This window comes from Salvelinus sp. IW2-2015, unplaced genomic scaffold (genome assembly GCF_002910315.2).
Source record: "Salvelinus sp. IW2-2015 unplaced genomic scaffold, ASM291031v2 Un_scaffold648, whole genome shotgun sequence".
In the NCBI taxonomy this organism is placed as follows: domain Eukaryota; kingdom Metazoa; phylum Chordata; class Actinopteri; order Salmoniformes; family Salmonidae; genus Salvelinus; species Salvelinus sp. IW2-2015.
In genome coordinates, this window is record NW_019942588.1 from 326,139 (window position 1) to 351,680 (window position 25,542).

At 43.1% G+C, this 25,542-nt stretch overlaps 1 protein-coding gene across 1 annotated transcript; it reads left to right on the forward strand.

The window, feature by feature from the left end:
* The first annotated feature begins 872 nt into the window (after nt 1-872).
* Nucleotides 873-19,768, forward strand: LOC112068670 (4-galactosyl-N-acetylglucosaminide 3-alpha-L-fucosyltransferase 9). The gene is made up of 2 exons (XM_024135870.2): nt 873-1,206; nt 17,899-19,768. Exon 2 carries the CDS (start codon nt 17,907-17,909, stop codon nt 19,023-19,025), a length of 1,119 nt encoding a protein of 372 aa, XP_023991638.1. The 5' UTR covers nt 873-1,206; nt 17,899-17,906; the 3' UTR covers nt 19,026-19,768.
* The last annotated feature ends 5,774 nt before the right edge of the window (nt 19,769-25,542 follow it).

Sequence of the window (25,542 nt, forward strand, 5' to 3'; positions counted from 1 at the left end):
AGACAAGGAAGCCCGATGTCCTCCAATAAAGGGGATAGGTAGCGGAGAGCTGTCACTATGGCCGTCCCGTTCATTTGGCAGAATTAGGCGGCAAATTGACGAGGGTGGCATTTTCTGAGCCAAACTCACCAAGTCCGGTCTGGTCAACAACACATAAAACATAATTYTGCTAAAAAACAATGACAATTTCTCTCAACCCAGTGCCTTATGGGCTTTTTATGTGAGTGCTGATGCCGCCCTGTGATAAACAGTTCCCACTTTATCAAAGGGAGGGGCACAAAATATTTTGCTTGTCCATTCCCAGCTCGCCTCTACAGGGTGCTGTTGGAGAGACGCATAGYTGGGGCGCTCCACCAAAGTTCGGTCAAAAAATATATATAAAAAATAAATCATGTAGCAGATATAGGATATGGTAGAAAGAGTATGTGTCCTTTTCTGTAGCCTACAGGCTGGAGATAAAATGTATGGCAATGTAATGAGACGGACACCTTTTACATATTTTACTTCATGCAGGTTTCTCCGATCAAATAGCCTAACTTAAATTACGGCCAATAAATAAATCATGCGCTGTCATGTCAACGGCGACATATCCTAAAAACAGGACATGGGAAGATGCAATCCGAAAAATGGGAGCAGTCAACTTGCTTGATACTACTAAAATAACTTTGCGAGAAGAAATAATGGACAATGAGTGTCTGGTGTACGGTTTTATATGAACCACGCACACTTCCTCCCCCGCTGTCACGTCAACGGCGTGACTATTGTTATTATTACCCGATATATAATCAATACTTTCAACCGTACTGACGTCTGAAATGTATGAAGTAGAACTTCTTGCATCACCACTTTCCTAAGAAACCCGATGGAGGATGTTTTTCTTTACCGTTTATTGGCGTGGCTTAGAAGGAAGTAACGCGATCTGGCTTGCCCCTCCCCACTGAGGTTAACCTCTATTTCGCCTTGACAATACTGCTATATTTTCCAGCTGCAAGGGTGTCCAGAAGGATATTTTCTTCCTTCTCACACCCAATGTATTTGGAGGATCTTGTGAAACAGCTAATCGCGGTTTCCTATAGCTTTATTGAACTGATGAGTAGGCCTACCAAAGAAACACCTCACAGCTACAYAGTTCTCATCGGGCGTGTGTGTATGAATGACTTGACCAGAAGCTCTGAATACGGCGTGACAAGAACAACCTGTTGACCGGTGAGGCATACATTTTTTTGTGTTACAGGCTTTCACTTATTGGTGCCTTGTTGAGTTCCGTTTTGAATGGTCAAGTAAAATAATACATGCAAATGTACTTGTATATTTTACAGGATTTACTTTTATATTTCTGAGGCCGTGTCCGAAATGTATTGTCTACTACTCACTCAAACTACATCGCCAACTGTGCTGTKCCCAGTTTCCCGATAGCGATATMATTTAGGTTTACGAGTGTTTTAACGATGCAGCTTTCCTACWGCAGCCGAAGATGTAGGCCTAACATGCGWTTCTCAAAACACCACGTAGAAAGAACGGTCGCTAGGTGTGTGGTTGGAGCATGTRTCAATAGTGATAGGATCGCAAGAAGAGCACTCGTATCCGCTTTCTCAATTTAAATATTTCCTTARCCATATAATTCGTTCACAATACTGACAACTAATCAGCTGCTATAGATTAATAGGCCAACTACGGCTGCAAATAGAGGGGTTTATTCCGTTTGCCCWATGAAAATGCACTAAATCRCYGATTTTGGCACATTGARCATATGTTAGGCTACAGATCCTGAAATATATTGAGACAAATTAGTCGCCTACAAGTAACACAATAGAACTCAATTGATTGAACACGAAATATATTTCAATATGATTGAAATAGGCCTATAGTCTATTGTTCTATATTTTTATTGTAGTCATCTCGGTTTTCATGTTAAGTATATTTGTATGCGTCGCTTCTTTGTATCAATTGCAAAGACATTTGCTACTTTTTTTCGTCAACTTTGTTCCTCAATTATCAGCGGTCACAGAGAAGACGGATAAACCATGTGATTATATGTTTAGCGGAGATCTGTGTATAAAGTGACACGGGAGGGCAAAAAAAAAGAATTAACTATGCATTTAGCTGTTGTACGAGTGGTCTGGGACAGGCCCTAGATTACGAATGTTTAAGTGCAACGTTAAAAACGATGGTTTTGGAAAATAGCTCGGAGATGTAATGAACCTTATACGAAGGTTCTAACGATGAACTTAGCCCTAAAATGTTTTTGTGAAATCGGTCCCCCAAGCTTACTAGTCATACTTTAGGCTACTATTTAGAACGTTACCTACTTTTTAGTAAACACTGATTCCGTAGGCTGCGTTTAGACAGACAGCCTTAATTGTGAAAATAATTAGGTTAGGGGCAATGATCAGAATTGTGCTTCCTATGTAAAGGCAACCTATGCAACAGATMATCACACTAGGTTTTCCTAGCGGGGTTTTAGTCCGCTAGATTTATCCATACTGCGAATGCGCAACTACGTTGATTTCTGCCTTTCGATCATAAGTGATAATGCCCGAGAAGCCGCTGTTGAGGCTATATTGGCACGGGTGTTAGGACCGATGCGAAGTCGAGGGCCAGTGTTGTGCCGACCGCTGCCCCCGCTCCCCCCTCGCGTGAACGCGCACACATTTCTTCATTGCTGCGACTTGCTTGCTAGTTGAGATTTCTGCTCTTCACTCCGTTGTCAGTTTAGCCTACCATTCACTGATCTTAGTAGCAGAAAGCATTGTTTATGTGTGTCCTTAAGGCAGCTGTCAACGATCACATCAGGCTGCGTTTCATTGATTTTTTTTATGGCGGGTTGATGGGGGGCACTAGTAATGTCTGCAGTTTTAGGTTTCCGTATTGTTTCAAGTGTATTAGTCTAAAAATCTCTCACATGTCTTATTTGTCTAGTAGTTTGAAATGTTTATTGCTTGCCTACATTTTACTCCCTCTGGTTAATATAACACACATACATRAATTATTAATTTTGTKTGACTGTCYTGACTTGAAGTTTGTTCTATAGAGAKTATTTGACTCTAGCCACAAAATGTAAGGAAAATAGAGGAGGAGGGCGGGGATTGGTGATGTCTGTCTCCTGGCCTCTAGGCCTACACTCCCTGCCCGCCCGCCTGCCTGCCCTCTCCCTGGGCCTGAGAGTGTATAGCTTACTACCTGGAACTACAGGCCTCCACACCTACTCTCCCTACCCGGTCAACACCCCTCTCCTTTGGCCTTAGAGTATAGCTTACTACTTGGAATTACGAAGACGTCTATAGTCCCGCTGTCAGGAACCCCGTGAAACAGGCTCTGTGCACCTAGTGACCCACCTACTTTTTTACACTCAGAGACTAAGTCCCTACTCCAACCYCCACAGCCTGAGTGCTGCTCCCAGCCCCCCGAGTCCGGCCGCCCCTGCTCGGACTTTGAGTGCCCCCCGCCTTGGGGGAGGCCTCCTAGTGCACCTGGTGACCCTTTGACTTCCACAGCGAGTCCCAACCTGACTCACAGTCCCACCAGAGGACGGGTCCGGGTGGATGGGTGACCACCACCTAGCCCCCTACATATCCAGAGCCCAAACTCAATGTTTTATGCCTTCTACCCGCCTGCCTGTGCCCACTCACACTCGGTGTCTGGCCTCTGGCCCGTCTGCGTGCACCTGGTAACCCATAAGTAAAGAAGGAGGATGGTGGAGGAAGATKCCTTCTGTCCCCGACAAAAGCTTGGATCGAGGGCTGACTTTCAATAGATCGCAGCGAGTACCCCAACTCTGTCACGAACGGCTCTACTCACCTGCCAAAAGAGGCAGACTAYCCTGGRCCAACCGAAGATCCGCGGCGCTAAGGTATCGTTACGTTTAGGGGAGATTSTGACTTAGACTTAGGCTGCTTCMGTCCGTTTTATGGGTCCACAGAAAATCAATGGGTGTTGATGGTACTACCCACATCAGATGTAGGCCTCCCTCCCCAGACAAGCTGGAGATACCTCTCCCCACTTCGTAGGGCATGAGCCAGATCCATGCGTTGCCCTGTCACTGCGGGGACAATGGGTTTAGTCTCCACCTCGAGTCTAGTGAGCGTAGAGGAGACCTCCCCAAATACAATGTGTGGTGTCCCACACAGGCAAGCCTGAGGCCTGGTAGTGTCAGCTAATGGTAAGACACATGTCATCTCCACTACATGCTCCAAGGAGCGTGGAGGAGAGCTCCCACATAGAATGTGTAGAGTGCCGCACCCCGGTGAACCTGAGACCTGGCAGTGTCCATACCCGCTAGGCACATTCCATCTCCATTTAGTGCTCCACTGTTAGCGGGTCCAGCCAAAGCCAGCTTTCGATTCAAACCTTCGGTTTAGAGTTGGCTAAGTTTTTATTTATTTTTATTTAACCTTTATTTAACTAGGAAAGTCGTGTTCAAACGTTTCACCACATAGTACACTTTCATCAGCCGTCTCCCAGGACTTAACCCCCACAGCCAAAGCCAGGGATGCGTTCAAACCATTATTCTCAGATTTACAAGAGCAGAAAATCATTGAGTCTGGTGGAACCGCCCTCACATTTTCATGCTTGACCGAAAGCCTTATATTCCAGGACCGACTGCCACCTTCCGTAAACAATCAACAGCCGTCACCATCTGCAGCTAACTCCTGTTTGGTTTGCATCGTTAGCGACACCTGAAAACAGGTGACATACAGGGAGGGATTGGAAGAGAATGAGGTAGCCCTCTAGCAGTTATCTCCCTTACCSCCTGTACTAACATGCTAGAGACAGTATGTATCCTAGCTGTTGGAGAGACTCCCTCAAACAAGTGACACACAGAGTAGAGGTTGGAAGAGCCCTCCAAGGGCTACGGTACTATTTATCCCGAAGTTATGGATCTGACTTTRCCGTCTTCCCTTRCCTCCCCTGTCTTAWCCTATCCGAGGTAGTCACTCYCAGCMGGACCAGGGTTTCGTTCGACCTGAAGGCACCTTTTGCTCCAGTTTGTTGTTATGTTAGGGMCACCTGCAAGCAGGTGACACAATGTATGGTTTGGGGTCGCCCGTATTCAACTTCACATTATTTTGAGAAGCATAGACCCCCAATGTCCTGGGCTAAGGACTCYTTAAGAGTCATAGTTACTCCTGCTGTTTACCCGCGCTTCATTGAATTTCTTCACTTTGACATTTAGAGCACTGGGCAGAAATCACATTGCGTCAACACCCACCTTGGGCCTTCGATGCTTTGTTTTAATTAAACAGTCRGATTCCCCTGGTCCGTAACAGTYCTAAGTCAGCTGCTATGCGCCGCGCGAACGGGGCCGGCGTGTGCCATAGCTGGGGAGATCCACGAGAAGGGGCAGGGCGCGTGTCCAGAGTCGCCACCAACCGCCAGACCCCACCGGTCCGCCGACGGACACCACCCTGACAAACCGATGCACACAGCCCCTTGCGAGACCACGAGATTGGCYGCACAACGAACTTCCAATGGTGGCGAAGGAGTGACCCCTTCGGGCGAACCCATTCCAGGGCGCCCTGCCCTTCACAAAGAAAAGAGAACTCTCCCCGGGGCTCCAGCCAGCTTCTCCGGGATCGGTTGCGTTTCTGCACTGGACACCTCACGGCGCCCGTCTCCGCCAGTCCGTGGACATTCTGAAAGTAGTTTGAGGTCAGTAGGTCACATGACCAAGGAGCTATTGAAATTCGAATGTAAAAAAAAAAAAAAAAAAGTTTGTACTTTGGTTACGCTCCCTAATTCAACTAGGAAAACCAAATGCTGCTCACTTCTCCACATGTTTATTATCTTTGTAAAGCGAATTCAAATCGTGAAAATAAGTCCTGTGCAATGTTGTGCGCAATTTTTCCAACATCATGACACTTATTTGGAGTCTGTGGCTCAAGTGGTTTGAGGGCTATTAAGATTTGAAAGCGTGAATATCCGTCGACTAGCCAACCTGAAACTGTCTTTACCTCGTTTGAAAAGTACTGCTTTTATTTTTTGAATTAGTCCATTCTATAGTCAGAGCAGAGCATTAACTGTGCTCCAAATCGGAGCAATTTAACATCATGAGCGGAACCTCTGTCATTGTCCTGTCGTGCGGCACATTGGTATAGTTATGTAAGGGGATTGAATGCATGTTTTAAAGAAACGCCCCTCAAGATTAGAGTGGAGCTGAATGGAGCGAGAGTAAGTTCTCCGCTGAGTTTATAAAACTGTAAAAAAAGAGGAGCATGGTAGTGCTGTTTTATGTACAATGTTAACACAATTAGTGTTGTTACTCCCGTSCCTATTATTGCAGACATTTGATTTAATCCACAATTGCATTAGTCCCCTTGTTTTGTGATTGGCATTTAGGAAGCAACAACGAGAAGGCAGCAGACAGACCTACTGTATGTTTTAGCAGGGAAGTTTGGTAGGGTGACCTGATTTGTAACTATTAAAATAATTGTGAACTGAAAAGTGTAAGCTTGATTCTGGGGGGGGACAATGAATAGAAGAATAATTTGGTTAGGGTGTAGGGGCAGATTTGAAATCTTGTCTAAAGGAGACTTATCTATTTACTTAATTTAGTCTTAACAGCTGAACTATTCTCATTAACAATGGGCTAATATATATTGTTATTAGTGTGCTTGTCAGAAAGAACACTACTGTTATTCCCCACACTTATTTTATTCTTCCACTTCTTCCCAGTTTTGCCACTAATCACATTTGAAATCTGATGACTTGATTTAACCTTTCTTTAACTAGGCATGTCAGTTAAGWACAAATTGTTATCATGACTGCCTACCAAAAGGCATAAGGCCCCCTGCGAGGACGGGCTGGGATTATTATWATTTTTTAAATATAGGACAAAACACACATCACGACAAGAGACACCACAATACAACATAGAGAGACCTAAGACGACAACATAGCATGGCAGCAACACATGACAATATAACGTGGCAGCAGCCCAACATGGTAGCAACACAACATGGGGCAAACATTATTGGGCACAGGCAACAGCACAAAGGGCAAGAAGGTAGAGACAACAATACTTCATGCGACGCAGCCACAACTGTCAGTAAGAGTGTCCATGATTGAGTCTTTGAATGAAGAGATTGAGATAAAACTGTCCAGTTTGAGTGTTTGTTGCAGCTTATTCCAGTCCACTAGCTGCAGCGAACTGAAAAGAGGAGTGACCCAGGGATGTGTGTGCTTTGGGGACCTTTAGCAGAATGTGACTGTCAGAACAGGTGTTGTATGTGGAGGATGAGGGTTGCAGTAGGTTTCTCAGATAGGGGGGAGTGAGGCCTAAGTGTTTTTATAAATAAGCATCAACCAGTGGGTCTTGCGACAGGTATACAGAGATGACCAGTTTACAGAAGAGTATAGAGTGCAATGATGTGTCCTATAAGGAGCATTGGTGGCAAATCTGATGGCCGAATGGTAAAGAACATCTAGCTGCTTGAGAGCACCCTTTCCTGACGATCTATAAATTACGTCTCCGTAATCTAGCATGGGTAGGATGCTCATCTGTATCAGGTTTAGCTGGGGTAAAAGAGGAGAGATTACGATAGAGGAAACCAAGACTAGATTTAACTTTAGCCTGCAGCTTTGATATGTGCTGAGAGGAGAGTGTACCGTGTAGCCATACTCCCAGGTACTTATATGAGGTGACTACGTCCAGCTCTAAATACTCAGGTAGTAACCACACCAGTGAGCGGAAGGGTATTCTTCTTACCACACTACCTTTTGTTTTGGAGGTGTTCAGACCAAGGTTGAGGGCAGAGAAAGCTTGTTGGACACTAAGAAAGCGTTGTTGTAGAGCGTTTATCACAATCCGGGGAGGGGTATAAGACTAGCATTTGCATATGAATGGATGAKAGAGATTCCTACTGCCTGAGCTATGTTGTTGATGTAAATTGAGGAGAGCGTGGGGCCTAGGATCGAGCCTTGTGATACTCCCTTTGTGACGGGCAGTGGCTGAGACAGCAGATGTTCTGACTTTATATACTGCACTCTTTGAGAGAGGTAGTTAGCAAACCAGGCCAAAGACCCCTCAGACACCAATACTCCTTAGCCGGCCCACAAGAATGGAATGGTCTACCGTATCAAAAGGTTTGTCCAAGTCAGTATARATAGCAGCACAATATTGCTTCGAATCCAGGGCAATTTTGACATCATTGAGGACATTTTAAGGTTGCAGTGACACACCCATAACCTAAGCGGAAACTAGATTGCATACAGAGAGAATACTATAGACATCAAGAAAGTTAGTCAGTTGATTATTGACAAGTTTTTCAACACTTTTGATGAACAGGGAAAAATAGAAATTTGCCTATAACAGTTAGGATCAGCTTGATCTCCCCCTTCAAATAAAGGATGCACCGTGGCTGCCTTCCAAGCTATGGGAACCTCGCCAGAGAGGAGAGACAGGCTTAGCGATGATGGGGGCTGCAACCTTAAAAAAGAAAGGGTCTAAACCATATGACCCAGGTGTTTTTTGGGGGTCAAGTTTAAGGAGCTCCTTTAGCACCTCAAACTCAGTGACTGTCTGCATGAAGAAACTTTGTAGGGAAAAAGAGGGAGGAGCATCGGGGCTTTTTGCATTTGAAGGGTTGGAGATGAGGAAATGTTGGACARGCAAGGAGGCATGGCTGAGTTAATGAAGTAGTGATTTAAAGACCTCAGCCATGTGCTACTTGTCAGTAACAACCACATCATTAAGGGACATGGGCAGCTTTGAGGAGGAGGGTTTATTCTCCAGGTCTTTAACCTCCAGAACTTCTTGGAGAACTGCTCCTTAAAGTAACTAACTTTGACCTTCCGGATAGCCTGAGTGCACTTTTTTTCATTTGCCTGAACGTGAGCCAGTCAGCCTGATTATGCGTGTGCCGAGCCTTTCGCCAAATGGAATTCTTGAAGTGGAGTAACTCTGACAGATCACAGCCAAACCAGGGGCTGAACCTGTATTTAATTCTTGTTTTCTTTATGGGGGCTTGTTTAACAATACCACTGAAAATATCAAAAAAGAAGGTCCAAGCATTTTCGACAGAGGGGATCAAGCTGATTCTATACCATTTTACAGAGGCCAGGTCATGAAGGAAGGCTTGYTCATGAAAGTTTTTAGCAAGCGTCTATGAGTAATCAGGACAGGCCGTTTCACTGAGCAGCCATCATGAACACAGGCTGTAAAACAGTGATCACTAATGACATTACAGAAAACACAAGACTGATACCTATCAGGATTATTTGTGAGGATAACATCAAAGAGCCTTTTCTGGGTGTTTGGAATCATACCTAGTCGGGTTGGTAATAATCTGAGAAAGATTTAGGGAGTCCCATTGCTTTATGACTTGGTCAGGTGGTTTAAGCATGTCCCAGTTTAGCTCACCTAGCAGGACAAATTCAGACTTAGTGTAAATGGCCAAGAGAGAGCTTAGGGCAGGTAGGGTACAGGCTAGTGCTGTTGGTGGACAACAACACCCAGCAACAGTCAACAAAGAGCTATTTGAAAGTTTAATGCTTAAAACCAGCAAATTAAATTGTTTGGGGACAGACYTGGAGACAACTGAGCACTGAAGGTGTTGCTTGGTAAAGATTGCCACTCCACCACCTTTGGAAGATCTGTCTTTCCGAAAAAGGTTATAATCAGAAAGGTTAACATCAGTATTAAAAACACTCCTCCCTAACCACGTCTCAGTAATGACCAACACATCTGGATTGGAGCTGTGAACCCACACTTTCAATTGATCCATTTTAGGTAATAAGCTTCTAGTGTTAACGTGCAGAAAACCCAGGCTTTTACGAGAGCAGAAATCAGTGAAGCAGATATCATAGCACAAGTCAGAATTGGGGCTAGAAACAGTAGATGGGCCAGGGTGTACATGCACATTTCCAGATATCATCAACAGTAATACAATCAAGGCACGGCAGAGGACAGGGAGAGCTCTGCAGTGCTGATTTGACATTTGAATGTGCATCAGATGGCAACAAGATCATATTGTACATCAATTTAATCAGGTAACATGAATACAAAGCCGGTGAGAGATGGTTAGAATAGGATGGTAGGCCAAGAGTCCGTGTAACCCATAGTGTCGGAGTCCCGAGTGTGGAAACAAACAGTCTGCCCCACGGTTGGGTAAACAAGTAAGTTCATAGTCACAAAGCACACAGGAGTCATGAGGCAAATAGCATAAAGCACAAKAAAAAATATATAACGACTTGGGGCTAGCCATTGTAAGTTCAAAGCGTCACTCGCCCCAACAGTGCGTGTGTGCTGGAGGCGAGCGAAAGCTCGGGAGTGTGGCGGGGGTACCTGTACCAGACAAGGGGAGACAGGGCAGACGGTCAACACATTGCCAGGTGGAATCCAAAAAGCAGTGCAGCAGGCAATGGGAGTAGGTTACACCCACTTGGGAGAAGCTTTTTTCGGGAGGCAGATTCCTTGTAGAAAATCGCAGCTAGCTAGCTATCGTAGCTAGCAAGCCTCTGTCTTGTTTTTTCTATGTAGCCTAGTGGTTAGAGCGTTGGACTAGTAACCGAAAGGTTGCAAGTTCAAATCCCMGAGCTGACAAGGTACAAATCTGTTGTGCCCCTGAACAAGGCAGTTAACCCACTGTTCCTAGGCCGTCATTGAAAATAAGAATTTGTTCTTAACTGACTTGCCTAGTTAAATAAAGGTCAAATAAAAATAAATAAATATGTGGAAAAGGAGGTCGTTAGCTAGCTATATCTCTTTAGTTTTGGCGACTGGTCCTTTACGACGTTCAACCAAAGTTGTCCTGTGGCTGTTTATATTTTGGAGATTGCGGGAGGTGTGTGTGTCTGAAACAGTCGTTCAAACAGGCGTCACACACACACACGGTATCCCCAAAGCAACACCATTCTAACGGCCATTGTGCATTGTCAGACCGCGAAAAGGCGTGGAGTTACCTGCAGACATGGTGCCCTTCGAATTCGCTACAATGTTATTCTCCATCCCCTGCGTATGCCAACACTGTATAGTATATTTTAGAGTAACAGCTAGGCCAGCAGCCTATATATCGTAATGGCATGGTGTTTTATGTAGGCTACACTTCCAATGAAGTAGCCTCATAGGCCTATGCTTATTACTTGAGTTGCCTCTCCTCCCACAGACTCTTGCGGAAAACCCCTGCTTCATTGTTCATTCCTCCGGCAGCCATTGGATAGGCCTGTAATTTACTTTCACTTACCCACTGTAATGTACGATTGAGTACCCTAACCTGTAGGCTAATCTAGTGTGCCGCTATAGATTTATAAAGGGCTGCAAAATAGTGGTGTTGGAGCGAATTTGGAGAGCAGCTTGACATGGAGCATACTCTGGTCTCCAGGATCCCAAGATCATTTGTTTTATTGGGCGTGCTCACATGGCCAACTAGCCTATAGTCGTTAGAAGGATAGTTGCCATAAATAATACTGTTAGTAAAGCACCATGGATRAAGTTGATAATAGTTTCCATTATGCACATATTTATTTGCAAGGTGTTTGCCTAGGCTACGCAGCAAAACGTTGTAGCAGATGACAGGGACTCGACCACACTTCTCTTCGTATTCAATGACCAGTGCCAAGAACATTTTTTTTTTTTTGGTGCTCATAAGGCACCATGGCCATTTTAGTGTATGCCTATAATCTGAAATTGTCAGTGGGAAATTTGGCATGCGASTTATTAACAGATTCGATTGGAAAGCTTAGGTACGCAATGATGCATGTTTGAACCAGTATTAGATTGATGGCCATTTGTTTGTTTTTGACCCTACTTTTTACTACCCACACACAACCCGCTATCTCTACCTACACTATATATACAAAAGTATATGGACACAACTTCCAATTAGTGGATTCGGCTATTTCAGCCACACTCGTTGCTGACAGGTGTATAAAATTGAGCACACAGCCATGCAATCTCCATAGWCAAACATTGGCAGTAGAATGGCCTTAATGAAGAGCTCAGTGACTTTCAACGTGGCACCGTCATAGGATGCCACCTTTCCAACAAGTCAGTTCGTCAAATTTCTGCACTGCTAGAGGTGCCCCGCTCAACTAAGTGCTGTTATTGTGAAGTGGAAACRTCTCGGTRCAAAAACTGCTCAGCCGCGAAGTGGTARACAAAATAAGCTCAGAGTACGGGACCGCCGTGTGCTGTAGTACGTAAAAATCGTCTGTTATTGGTTACAATACTCAATACCGAGTTCCAAACGGCCTCTGAAAGCAATGTCAGCACATGAGCTTCATGAAATGGGTTTCCATGGCTGAGCAGCCGCACTGCACACAAGCCTAAAATCACCATGTCAAATCAAATTTTATTGGTCACATMAATGTGTTTAGCAGATTTTATTGTGGGTGTAGCGAAATGCTTGTGCTTCTAGCTCCGACAGTTCAGTAATATCTAACAGTTTCACAACATATACACGGAAATATATATGTGTCAGAGCGGCATTGGACTAAGATAGTGGCATAGTATAGAGTACAGTATATACATATGAGATGGGTGTTAGTGACTAAGATGGTGTGGAGTGCAGTTTACATACATCTACTTTGTGCATGACACAGGGAATTTTGCCAATAATTGTTTACAGATTATTTCACTTATAATTCACTGTATCACAATTCCAGTGGGTCAGAAGTTTACATACACTAAGTTTACTGTGCCTTTAAACAGCTTGGAAAATTCCAGAAAATTGTCATGGTTTTAGAAGCTTCTGATATGCTAATTGACATCATTTGAGTCAATTGTAGGTGTACCTGTGGATGTATTTCAAGGCCTACCTTCAAACTCAGTGCGCTTTGCTTGACATCATGGGAATATCAAAAGGAATCAGCCAAGACCTCAGAAAAATAATTGCGACCACGCAGCCATCATACCACTCAGGAAGAGAAGTGTTCTGTGGGGACAAAGATTATACTTTTTGGAGAAATGTCCTCTGGTCTGATGAAACAAAAATGGAACTCTTTGGCCATAATGACCATCGTTATGTTTGGAGAAAAAAGGGGGAGGCTTGCAAGCCGAAGAACAGCATCCCAACCGTGAAGCACGGGGGTGGCTGCATCATGTTTGTGGGGTGCTTTGCTGCAGGAGGGACTGGTGCACTTCACAAAATAAATGGCATCCTGAGGCAAGAGAAGTATGTGGATATATTGAAGCAACATCTCAAGACATCAATCAGGAAGTTAAAGCTTGGTCGCAAATGGGTCTTCCAAATGGACAATGACCCCAAGCATACTTCCAAAGTTGTGGCAAAATGGCTTAAGGACAACTAAGTCAAGGTATTGGAGTGGCCATCACAAAGCCCTGACCTCAATCCTATAGAAAATGTGTGGGCAGAGCTGAAAAAGCGTGTGCGAGCAAGGAGGCCTAAAACCTGACTCCGTTACACCAGCTCTGTCAGGAGGAATGGGCCAAAAATCACCCAACTTATTGTGGCAAGCTTGTGGAAGGCTACCCAAAATGTTTGACCCAAGTTAAACAATTTAAAGCAATGCTACCAAATACTAATTGAGTGCATGTAAACTTCTGACCCACTGGGAATTTGATGAAAGAAATAAAAGCTTAAATAAATAATTTTATCTACTATTATTCTGACATTTCACATTCTTAAAATAAAGTGGTGATCCTAACTGACCTAAGAGGGAATTTTTGCAGGATTAAATGTCAGGAATTGTGAAACGAGTTAAATGTATGTAAACTTCTGACTTCAACTGTATGAGATGAGTAATGCTAGATATGGAACCTTATTAAAGTGGCTAGTGATCCATTTCTAAAAGTGGCCAGTGATTCCTAATCTATGTCTATAGGCAGCTGCCTTTGATGTGCTAGTGATGGCTGTTTAGCAGTCTGATGGCCTCGAGATAGAAGCWGTTTTTCAGTCTCTCGGTCCCAGCTTTGATGCGCCTGTACTGACCTCGCCTTCTGGATGATAGCAGGGTGAACAGGCAGTGGCTCAGCCTCCTGAGGTTGAAGAAGCGCTGTTGCGCCTTCTTCACCACACTGTCTCTGTGGGTGGACCACTTCAGTTTGTCAGTGATGTGTACACTTTGGAACTTGAAGCTTTCCACCTTCTCCACTGCGGTCCCATCGATGTGGATAAGGGGGTGCTCCCTCTGCTGTTTCCTGAAATCCACGATCATCTCCTATGTTTTGTTGAGTGTGAGGTTATTTTCCTGACACCACACTCCCAGAGCCCTCACCTCCTCCCAGTAGGCTGTCTCATCGTTGTTGGTAATCAAGCCTACCACTGTAGTGTCGTCTGAAAACTTGATGATTGAGTTGGAGACGTGCATGGCCATGCAGACATGGGTGAACAGGGAGTACAGGAGGGGGCTGAGCATGCACCCTTGTGGGGCCCCATTGTTAAGGATCAGCGAAGAGGTGTTTCYTACCTTCACCACCTGGGGGTGACCGTCAGGAAGTCCAGGACCCAGTTGCACAGGGTGGGATCCAGGGCCTCGAGCTTGGAGGGTACTATGGTGTTGAATGCTGAGCTATAGTCAAACACTTATCTTACATAGGTATGCCTCTTGTCCAGATGGGACAGGGCAGTGTGGTGGCGGTTGCATCGTGTCTGGATCTATTGGGGCGGTAAGCAAATTGAAGTGGKTCTAGGGTGGYAGGTAAGGTGGAGGTGATATGATCCTTGACTAGTCTCTCAAAGCACTTTATGATGAGATGTGARTGCTACGGGGCGATAGTCATTTATTTCAATTACCTTTGCTTTCTTAGGTACAGGGACTGATGGCMTTGACTTTTTTTTCCAAACCTCCATAAATCACTAAGGCCATCTTGAAGCAATGCCAAGCGTTGGCTGGATTGGTGTAAAGCTCACCGCCATTGGATTCTGGAGCAGTGGAAACACATTCTGAGTGATAACTCAAGCTTCACCACCTGGCAGTCTGACGGACGCATCTGGGTGCATAGTGCCAATTTTAAAGTTTGGTGGAGGAGTAATGACCTGGGGCTGTTTTTCATGTTTCGGGCTAGGCCCCTTAGTTCCAGTGATGGGAAATCTCTTWACGCTACAGCATACAATGACATTTGAGATGATTCTGTGCTTCTAAATTTGTGGCAACAGTTTGGGGAAGGCCCTTTCCTGTCTCAAGATGACAATGCCCCCCTGCACAAAGTGAGGCCCATACAGAAATGGTTTRWCGRGATTGGTGTGGAAGAACTTGACTGGCCTGCACCGAGCACTGCCCTTAMGCCCATTGAACACCTTTGGGATGAATTGGAACGCAGACTGCAAACCAGGCCTAATCTMCCAACCTCATTAATGCTCTTGTGGCTGAATGGAAGCAAGTCCCTGCAGCAATGTTCCAACATCTAGTGGAAAGCCTTCCCAGAAGAGTGGAGGCTGTTATAGCAGCAAAGGGGGGACCAACTCCATATTAATGCCGATGATTTTGRAATGAGATGTTTGACGGGCAGGTGTCCACATACACTACATGACCAAAAGTATGTGACCACAGTTCCTCCTTCTGAAAACAATCTGTGGCAATATTTTCCAGGTCCTAATACTAAAAATAGTATGTGCTAAAAGATCAAGGATTTCCTTACTAAAGCCAATTCTAAAGTATAGTTTCACCAGGTCATCTAACTCAGGCATTTCAATGGTGGCACGCACAGCAACGGGGAGCCAGGGAGACATTCCTTTAAACATATCCCCTACATTAATATTGAAATACTGTATAACTGAGACTTTATTATAAAAATGTTTACTTTTCGTCTCAAAAAAGATATTGCTACTGTTCACAAAAAAACATTTATTCACTTGGCCCTTATACTCTTCCGTAATGTTTGGTGCTTGTGGCTTTAATCAATGAGTGACATATGTAAAGGGCAGCGGTGCATTTTGAACACAACTGGTCATTCAGTAAATCACAGTTTCTGTTTTTACTGAACGCAGACCAGGGCCTGGTTTCCCAAAAACATCTTAAGGCTAATAAGTTCATTGTTAGAACCTTCGTAAGAGCATCTTTAAATTCCYGAGCCATTTCCCAAAACAGCCTTTTATTAACGTTGCACTTGAAATCGCTCATAATCTAACTCCTGCCTCAGACCACTTATAGAACAGCTTATGCCTCAATTACACCGACAGTGAAAATTTAATTTTGGTCCACCAGAAGTACATTCATTTCCAATGGAACGCTGCTTTTGCCTTGCAGCATTGCGTTGCAGAGGCAGTTGCAGTGCGTTCTGTGTAGTGCGTATGTTGGATTTATCGAGCATATGCCTCACCACTTCTGTCAAGCATACAGTTATCAGAAGGTGAAATGTTGAACAAATATCCAGATATCTGCCAACCATTTAGCGAAACAACACTGCCGGTGTGATCGAGGTGTATTTGTCTTATACCACTGTTTGCCCTCCTGTGTCACTTACACCTCTGCTAAACATAGAAGGAAGATGTTTATCTGTCTCTGACCTCCGAAAACTTCATTGTTGAATATAAAGCCTAAAAAGTTTRCAATGTTATAAACAAGCGAAGCAAGGATGCATTTAAAAAAACAAAGTAAAACCAAGATGTATGAATTATATGATAGCTAGTTAGATTATTAGGCTAAATATTGACATCACTTTCATGTATGYTCAATCGATAGACCTACCTAGTATTAAGCCATTAGGCTAYATCAGTTGCTTCAATATTCGTATTTATTAGGCCAGCAATAGGCTACTATTATCTAAAAGCGCACACATTTCACAGTAGCCTAACCAATAATCTACAGGTCAACATATTAGATCTATGGCAACGTCGCTTCACTTGCTACTTCATGGTTAGTTATTTTAATTGTAGAATCTGTAGGCCTACTTGACGCTCAATTCCCGCCTTTCATTAGGCTACAATGATTTGAGCAATTGCAAAATAACCTGTTTTTAGGTCACATTGATATTTTCTATAGCAAAACAGGGAACGAGCGACTCCGGCTTTACTTGTTTTTGGTCAAAGTTTACACACTGAATTATGCACAATTTTACATACTCAAACATTGTATACACAATAGTATGAGAGAATACGTAACACGTGGCAAACACACCGTATAATACAAACACTTAAATGCGTAATAGGCTACACAACATTTATTCTCTTGATGGGAAAACTGTATTGTGTAAAAAAATACTTTTTGAATAGCCATAGATCATTTAAGAGCTACAGCGAGCTCTTTAGCCTATATTCTAGAATAATTTTCAGCAAAAGAAAATATCAATGTGACYTAAAACCGGGCCTAGGTTGGTAAAGCAAGAGGGTATGAGATCACTTTTTTWAAAGTATACCTCACCCACCATTGTCAAAAAAATATATCCAACAGGTTGTGCTGAAATAAACTTGAACACAATCCTGAGGTAGCCAGGTAGATGTTTCCTCGTTGYTCCTATTTCCAATCAGAATTTGAGTTATTATATATATATTTTTGCCATATTTGCCATCACTTTATTGATCAATTGCACACAAGGTCCAACTGAAATTTGACCTCCGCTTTTAACCTAACCCCTCCAAAATATGTGTGTGTGTGTGTTTTGGAGAGGTGTGGGGGGGCTGCCACACTGGGTGCCTGGGGAGCTGTTGTCGTGGGGAGTTAAGTGCCTTGCTTAAGGGCACAGTGGCATCTAGGATTTGATACCAGCAACCCTCCGGTTGCCAGCTCACTTACTGCCAGAACCGTCAGACACGGAATTCGTCCAGGATTGGCTACCTGCCGCTCCTGGGTATTAGCTCTTTATCGCTTTTAAGAGAGWTGTCTTTCGGGACAGGATGAGGGCAAATATATTAAATGTTAAATATAATATACGTGTTTAATCTGCACCAGCTTATTTTCTTTTACTTTGTCTGTACACAAGCTGTTTAACAATTAAACAAAATTCTTMATTTAGTTGCATTTCTTTGTGTGAATGTAATAATGTTTTTCTTTTGCTCTTTACAGGAGCCAAAATGCTGTCTAGTACATTCCTTACTGGACCTTTGCGTATCATCTTGGTGGGGATCCTTGGTCTAGGAGGATTTCTGATGCTGTTTGTAATGTACTATCAATCAGCTCCAWCTCAGATCTGCTCTCCCCAACCTGCTTTGCCACGTCATTACTCAAAGCCACCTGAGAACAGTTCCTTGTCTAAGAAGCAGCCAGAACCAGACAAGCCCATCATGCTGTTGTGGTTCTGGCCTGAAAGCCGCAGGTTTGATTTTAGCGATTGCACCACTTTCTTCAACATTGATGGCTGCCAACTGACAGATGACCGGTCTCTGTACAACAAGGCAGACGGGGTGCTCATCTTTCACAAATCCATCAACCACGATTTATCCAACTTGCCTCCATCACCTCGACCACCATTCCAGAAGTGGATCTGGTACCATGTGGAATCACCTACAAACACAATTAGGATACCTGGTCTAGAGAACCTTTTCAACTTGACCTTGAGTTATAGGGAAGATGCAGACATCCCTGTACGTTGGCGCTTAACTGCAAGGAAAGGCCAGGGTGAGGACTTTGTGCTGCCCAAGAAGGATAAATTAGTTTGCTGGATTGTGAGTAACAATAACCCTGCAACTGGAACAGCAGTAAGGGATAACTATTACAGAGAACTTGTCAAACATATTAAGGTGGATCTYTTTGGAAARGCCTTTGCAAGATTCTTGAGATATGAGGACTACTACTCAACACTCTCCAGCTGTAAGTTCTACCTCTCCTTTGAGAACTCAGTCCACAGAGACTACATCACTGAGAAGCTTAATGGACCACTTGCAGCAGGAACTGTGCCAGTAGTATTGGGCCCACCGAGACAGAACTATGAGGACTTTGTCCCGGGAGATTCCTTCATCCATGTTAATGACTTTCCCAATGCAAAAGCCCTGGCTGAATTCCTCCTGAAGTTGGACAAGGATGAGGAGGCATATCTKCGCTACTTTCAGTGGCRTARAMACTTWTYWGCTCASCRACATCTGGTTCAACTGAGTCAAGAGTTCATCCAAGCTATTTGTTATGCCTGTGACCATGTAGGAAAACATAAGGAGTACAGGGTTGTTCACGATATTTACAAATGGCATTTTGGTTAATCAGTCACTTACACCCTCTTCCGTGTATGTCTATTACCACCATATTATCCTGTCAATGTACCATGTTCCAAGGTGGAATTTGGTCACAACCAGCAACCCACCATAGCAATGTTCTCACAGTGCCTTTATGACCTATTATCTGTGTACACCCTACCTGTAGGAGAAGTGTACCTGGATGYCGACCGGTTGTAGCTAGGTTAAGTGCCCGTTGTAAAACTATGACACCCGGAACCATCTTATGCAACAACAACCTCTGCGTTCTTTCCTGTTTGAAATACTACTTGATTGTTTTATATCTTTTACATGTTTTTTTKGAGCTGAAATAATGATGTAATAAAGTGATCAATGCAATTAAAATTGTCCATGAAATGAGACAGTTACACATCATAGAGACTTGAAACTGAGTTTGGCTTGAAGAGCAGCTGCAGTGTACTGTAAAACATCCTATAAATGCTATGCCTCTTTTTCTAGGTTGTGAAGGTTGTTACCCCTGGAGGGAAATGGTGTTTGTGTTAAATGTAATATATATATATATATCATTTATTTTAACTAGGCAAGTCAGTTAAGAACACATTCTTATTTACAATGACTTCCTTCTGGGGAACAGTGGGTTTACTGCCTTGTTCAGGGGCAGAACAACAGATTTTTACCTTGTYAGCTCGGGGATTCGATCCAGCAACCTTTCGGTTACTGAAGGTGTTTTTATCTCAATGTCTTATAATTTCTGGTTAACAATTTACCTTTTACAGCAGTAGGCTAAATCAGGGTCAAAGAGTGATTATTGGTAGTCTTAAACAAATCTACTTTGAAACAAAAGTATATACCTCACATGGTTATGGGCTTTAAAATATTAATATCATTCCACCCATGAGGGAAATTTGGCCATTTGACTGCAGGAAAGGCCTTGCTGTGATTTGTTTCTATTTGAATGTTTTCATAAAAAAATAAACAGTGTCTTAGCAAAGAGCAGTGATGTAAAGTACTTAAGTAGAAATACTTTAAARTACTACTTAAATCGTTTTGGGGGGGTATCTGTACTTTACTATTTATATTTTTGACTACTTTTACTTCACTACATTCCTAAAGAAAATAATGTACTTTTTTCCCCCCCTGAAACTCAAAAGTACTCGTTGCATTTTGAATGGCTAGCATGACAGAAATGGTCCAGTTCACGCACTTATCAAGAGAACATCCCTGGTCATCCCTAAATGATGTCTGTGTTGGAGTGTGCCCCTGGTTATTCATAAATAAATGGTGAATTTAAAAAAATGGTGCCATCTGATTTGTTTAATATAGGGAATTTGAAATGATTTATACATTTACTTTCAATATTTAAGTATTTTAGCAATTACATTTACTTTTGATACTTAAGTATATTTAAAACCAAATACTTTCATATTTTTACTCAAGTAGTATTTCACTGGGTGACTTTTACTTGAGTAATTTTTTATTWAGGTATCTTTACTTTGACTCAAGTATGACTATTTGGAACTTTTTCCACCACTGGCAAAGAGCAATTTCTCAATAAGTAATTTTGCTGGGAGTGGGGAAGGCAAAACTGAAAACTATCTGTTATTGGCAGAGCGGGTTGGAACCCTTGGAACCCGTTATACGYGCCCCCAACCGATTTGTATTTTTTTCAGTTTATTTGCATTTRTCTTATTTTTTTWAACTTATTTTGTACATAATGTTGGCGCTACCGTCTCTTATGACCGAAAATAACTTCTGGACATCAGGACTGCGATTACTCACCACGGACAGGCAGAATCCTTTTTTTCCTTTAACGAATCTGACGATGCCGACGCGAACGAAATACTGCTTTCTTGGGGACAGGCCCAGATCCCCGTGATTTGCGTGAAGAGCGCGAGAAGGAAAAAGGCCCGGGCTGCCTTCTGAGAATTCATAGGCATCAAATAAACCCCCACTTCCTTCCATTCTACTAGCAAACGTGCAATCTTGGACAATAAAATAGATGACCTATGCGGAAGATTAAACTACAAACGGACATTCAAAACTGTAATATCTAGAGTTTTCATCTGTATTTTTGTAGATGTTTTACATACCACCACAGTCAGAGGCTGGCACTAAAACAGCATTGAATGAGCTGTATTCCACCATAAGCAAACAAGAAAATGCTCACCCAGAGGCGGCGCTCCTAGTAGCCGGGGACAAATGAAGGGAAACTTAAATCCGTTTTACAAAATTTCTATCCGCATGTTAAATGTGCAACCAGAGGGAAAAAAACTCTGGACCACCTTTAGTACACACACAGAGATGCATACAAAGCTCGCCTCCATTTGGCAAATCTGACCATAATTCTATCCTCCTGATTCTTCAAGCAGGAAGCACCAGTGACTAGATCAATAAAAAAAGTGGTCAGATGAAGCAGATGCTAAGCTACATAACTGTTTTGCAGCACAGACTGGAATATGTTCCAGGATTCCTCCGATGGCATTGAGGAGTACACCACATCAATCATTGGCTTCATCAATAAGTGCATTGATGACGTTGTCCCCAACAGTGACCGTATGTACGAGCTGCACCAGCTGTTCTGGAAGACTGCGTGATCACACTCTCCGCAGCCGATGTAAAACCTTTAAACAGGTCAACGTTCACAAGGCCGCAGGGCCAGACGGACTACCAGGACGTGTACTACGAACATGCGCTTACCAACTAGCAAGTGTCTTTACTGACATTTTCAACCTCTCCCTGTCTGAGTCTGTAATACCAACATGTTGTAAGCAGACCACCATAGTGCCTGTGCCCAAGAACACTAAGGTAACCTGCCTAAACGACTACCTACCCGTAGCATCTCGTCTGTTGCCATGAAGTGCTTTGAAAGGCTGGTCATGGCTCACATCAACACTATTATCCCAGAAACCCTAGACCCAATCCAATTTGCATACCGCCCCAACAGATCCACAGATGATGCAATCGCTATTGCACTCCACACTGCCCTTTCCCACCTGGACAAAAGGAACACCTATGTGAGAATGCGATTCATTGACAACAGCTCAGCGTTCAACACCACAGTGCCCTCAAAGCTCATCAATAAGCTAAGGACCCTGGAACTCAACACCTCCCTCTGCAACTGGATCCTGGACATCCTGACGGGCCGCCCCCAGGTGGTAAGGCTAGGTAACAATACATCTGCCACGCTGATCCTCAACACGGGCCCCTCCTGTACTCCCTGTTCACTCATGACTGCACGGCCGGGCACGACTCCAACACCATCATTAAGTTTGCCGATGACACAACAGTGGTAGGGCTGATGACGGTCAACGACGAGACAGCCTACAGGGAGGAGGTCAGAGATCTGGCCATGTGGTGCCAGGACAACAAGCTCTCCCTCAACGTGATCAAGACAAAGCAGATGATTGTGGACTACAGGAAAAAGAGGACCGAGCACTCCCCAATTATCATTGACAGGGCTGCAGTGGAGCAGGTTGAGAGCTTCAAGTTCCTTGGTGTCCACATAACTAACATGGTCCAAACGCACCAAAACAGTCGTGAAGCGGGCACAACAAAACCTTTTCCCCCTCAGGAGACTGAAAAGATTTGGCATGGGTCCTCAGATCCTAAAAATGTTCTACAGCTGCACCATCGAGAGCATCCTGACTGGTTGCATCACCGCCTGGTATGGCAACTGCTCGGCCTCCGACCGCAAGGCACTACAGAGGGTAGTGTGAACAGCCCAGTACATCACTGGGGCCAAGCTTCCTGCCATCCAGGACCTCTATACCAGGCTGTGTCAGAGGAAGGCCCTAAAAATTGTCAGACTCCAGCCACCCTTGTCATAGACTGTTCTCTCTGCTACCGCTCGGCAAGCAGTACCGGAGCACCAAGTCTAGGTCCAAGAGCTTAACGTAAAGCTTCTACCCCCAACGTCCATAAGGACTCCGAAACACCGCTAATTCAATGGCTACCCCCACCGACTGCTTTTGCATCACCCTCCCCCCCACCTTCACCACACGCTGCTAGTCTCTTTGTTGTTTGTATCATCTATGCATAGTCACTTAATTAACTTTACCTACATGTAATATTACCTCAAATAACTATCCCACCGCACTATGTGATTCTGTAACCGGTACCTCACCCTTATAATTTCAAAACCATTGGGTTTTTCCCCACCGGGGCTCCCCCAAAAAAAATATTCTCAATGAAAGAAAATTACCGTTGAAAAATCCACCTGTAATATAGGTCTAGCTGAGTTGCTTATTTTAATCTGCTTGGGGAAACAACGCTGGCACAAAAAAATTACTTGTTACTATTCATTAGTTCTTAGTCATATAAATTAATTTATTAAGCATCATGTGGTTAGGGGCCTCGTAAGTAAGTATTTCTCTGTAAGGTCTACACTACACCTGTTGAATTCGGCGCAATGACTAATACAATTTATTTGATTCTTATTGTCTTAACTAATTTACCGCCTTGTGATGTCACCAGGCAGACAAACTCCATCCCACCAAAACAGGCGATATTTCAGGCGGTCTTTCAAAACAGCTCTTACACTGAAAGGGCTTTATCATGGTCTAATGTCAGTATCATTTCATGAAAATAAAGGAGAGCACACTAGGAGCTCAGATGCAAAAACGTAATGTCCAACGTTTCGACAGCCAAGCTGTTTTCATCAGGCTATGATCAAACACTGCGGTATGAGTCTGCTTTGTTATTAGTGTCAAAAGGACACGAGGTGTCTGTCATCATGGCCAGTAGTGTGGCCTAATATCATTGGTTAATTTACAATATAAAATAGCATACAAGAACAGCATACAAAAAAAACAAATGGATAGCATACGATCATAACATTATTTAGACTACACAAGTTACAAACAATTACAATGGCAAGAGTCGACAGATCACAGAAAATGGCTTCAGTCAAAGCTAAACGTTAGACAACAGGTTGAGCAAGGATCTTTAAGTTAAAGACCAGGCAGCCTCTCGTTTTAACAATAAGTGATGATCAATGGTTCACCCGCACTCTCCTAGGGAGGGTGACATGTTCGATGCCAATATAACGCAGAGACGAAATTGAGTGGTTTGCTTCCAAAAAGTGGGCCGCAACTGGGTAAGTCAAGTTTTTGCACCTAATGGTGCTACGATGCTCTGAGATACGTACTTTTAATTCGCGCTTTGTTTTACCCACATAATTTTTACCACAATGACAAGTTATAAGATAAATAACTGCCTTAGTGGAGCACGTGATAACACCTTTGATTGGGATCTGTTTCCCTGTTTGTGGGTGTTTGAAGGATCTACATGTATAAGTGCCATTGCATTGAGCACAGCCATTACTTGTAATTTCCATCCAGTAGGGGTGCAAATAGAGGTTGTTCAGGAATATCTTGGGGTGGTAAATCAGAGTGTACCAATTGGTCTCTGAGGCACTTATAAATGTAGATCCTTCAAACAGTCATTTATTTCACCTAACCAGGTAGGCCAGTTGAGAACAAGTTCTCATTTACAACTGCGACATGGCCAGATAAAGCAAAGCAGTGCGACAAAAACAACAACACAGAGTTACACATGGAATAAACAAACGTACAGTCAATAACACAATAGAAAAAATATATATACAGTGTGTACAAATTAGGTAAGATTAGGGAGGTAAGGCAATAAATAGGCCGTAGTGGCGAAGTAATTACAATTTAGCAATTAAACACTGGAGTGATAGATGTGCAGAAGATGAATGTGCAAGTAGGGATACTGGGGTGCAAAGGAGCAAAATAATAATATGGGGATGAGGTAGTTGATAGAATGTCTCCAGAAYTGGTTTGACAACAACATTATTTGAGTTAAACAATTATTGAATAATGATGGACAACTATATGATTATCCAGAATTTATTAGAACACACAATGTTACATTCACTCCTGAGGAGTATCAAATTGTTGTTAGAGCTGTCCCTGAAGGTGCTATTCTTCTTTTAGGAGAATATAACAGTACTCCAAGTGCAACTGTTGAGGATTTTGTAGCCTCAATACAACTAGAAGGAATTTACATTTTAAACTATAAATGTAATAACATGTATATAAGGAAACTATGTCACTATGTTACTATTCCCTCTGCTAAAATGTACTGGAATGCAGCCCTAGGACAAGTGAACTGGAATGCAGCCCTAGGACAAGTGAACTGGAACAAAGTTTCATTGTTATCTGGTAAATATTGTATATCTAATAAGGTGAAAGAAGTATCATACAAACTCATTCATAGAATCTACCCTGTAAAGACCTTTATTATACACAGATTTAAAATAGCTATTGATAACAAATGTGTATTTTATGATTGTGACCCAGAGACTCTTGACCATTTATTTTGGGACTGCTCTTATGTCAGAAGATTTTGGAGAGAGTTAGAAAATGTCATTTTAAAAGAAATGACTATTAATGTTAATGCTGATATTATGTTTTATTTTGAACCAAATGATATGGACCCTGATTTAACTTTCATTGTTAATTTGTTTATCTTTCATGGAAGATTCTTTGTCCATAAAAGGAAGTGGGCAGAGAACAAACCC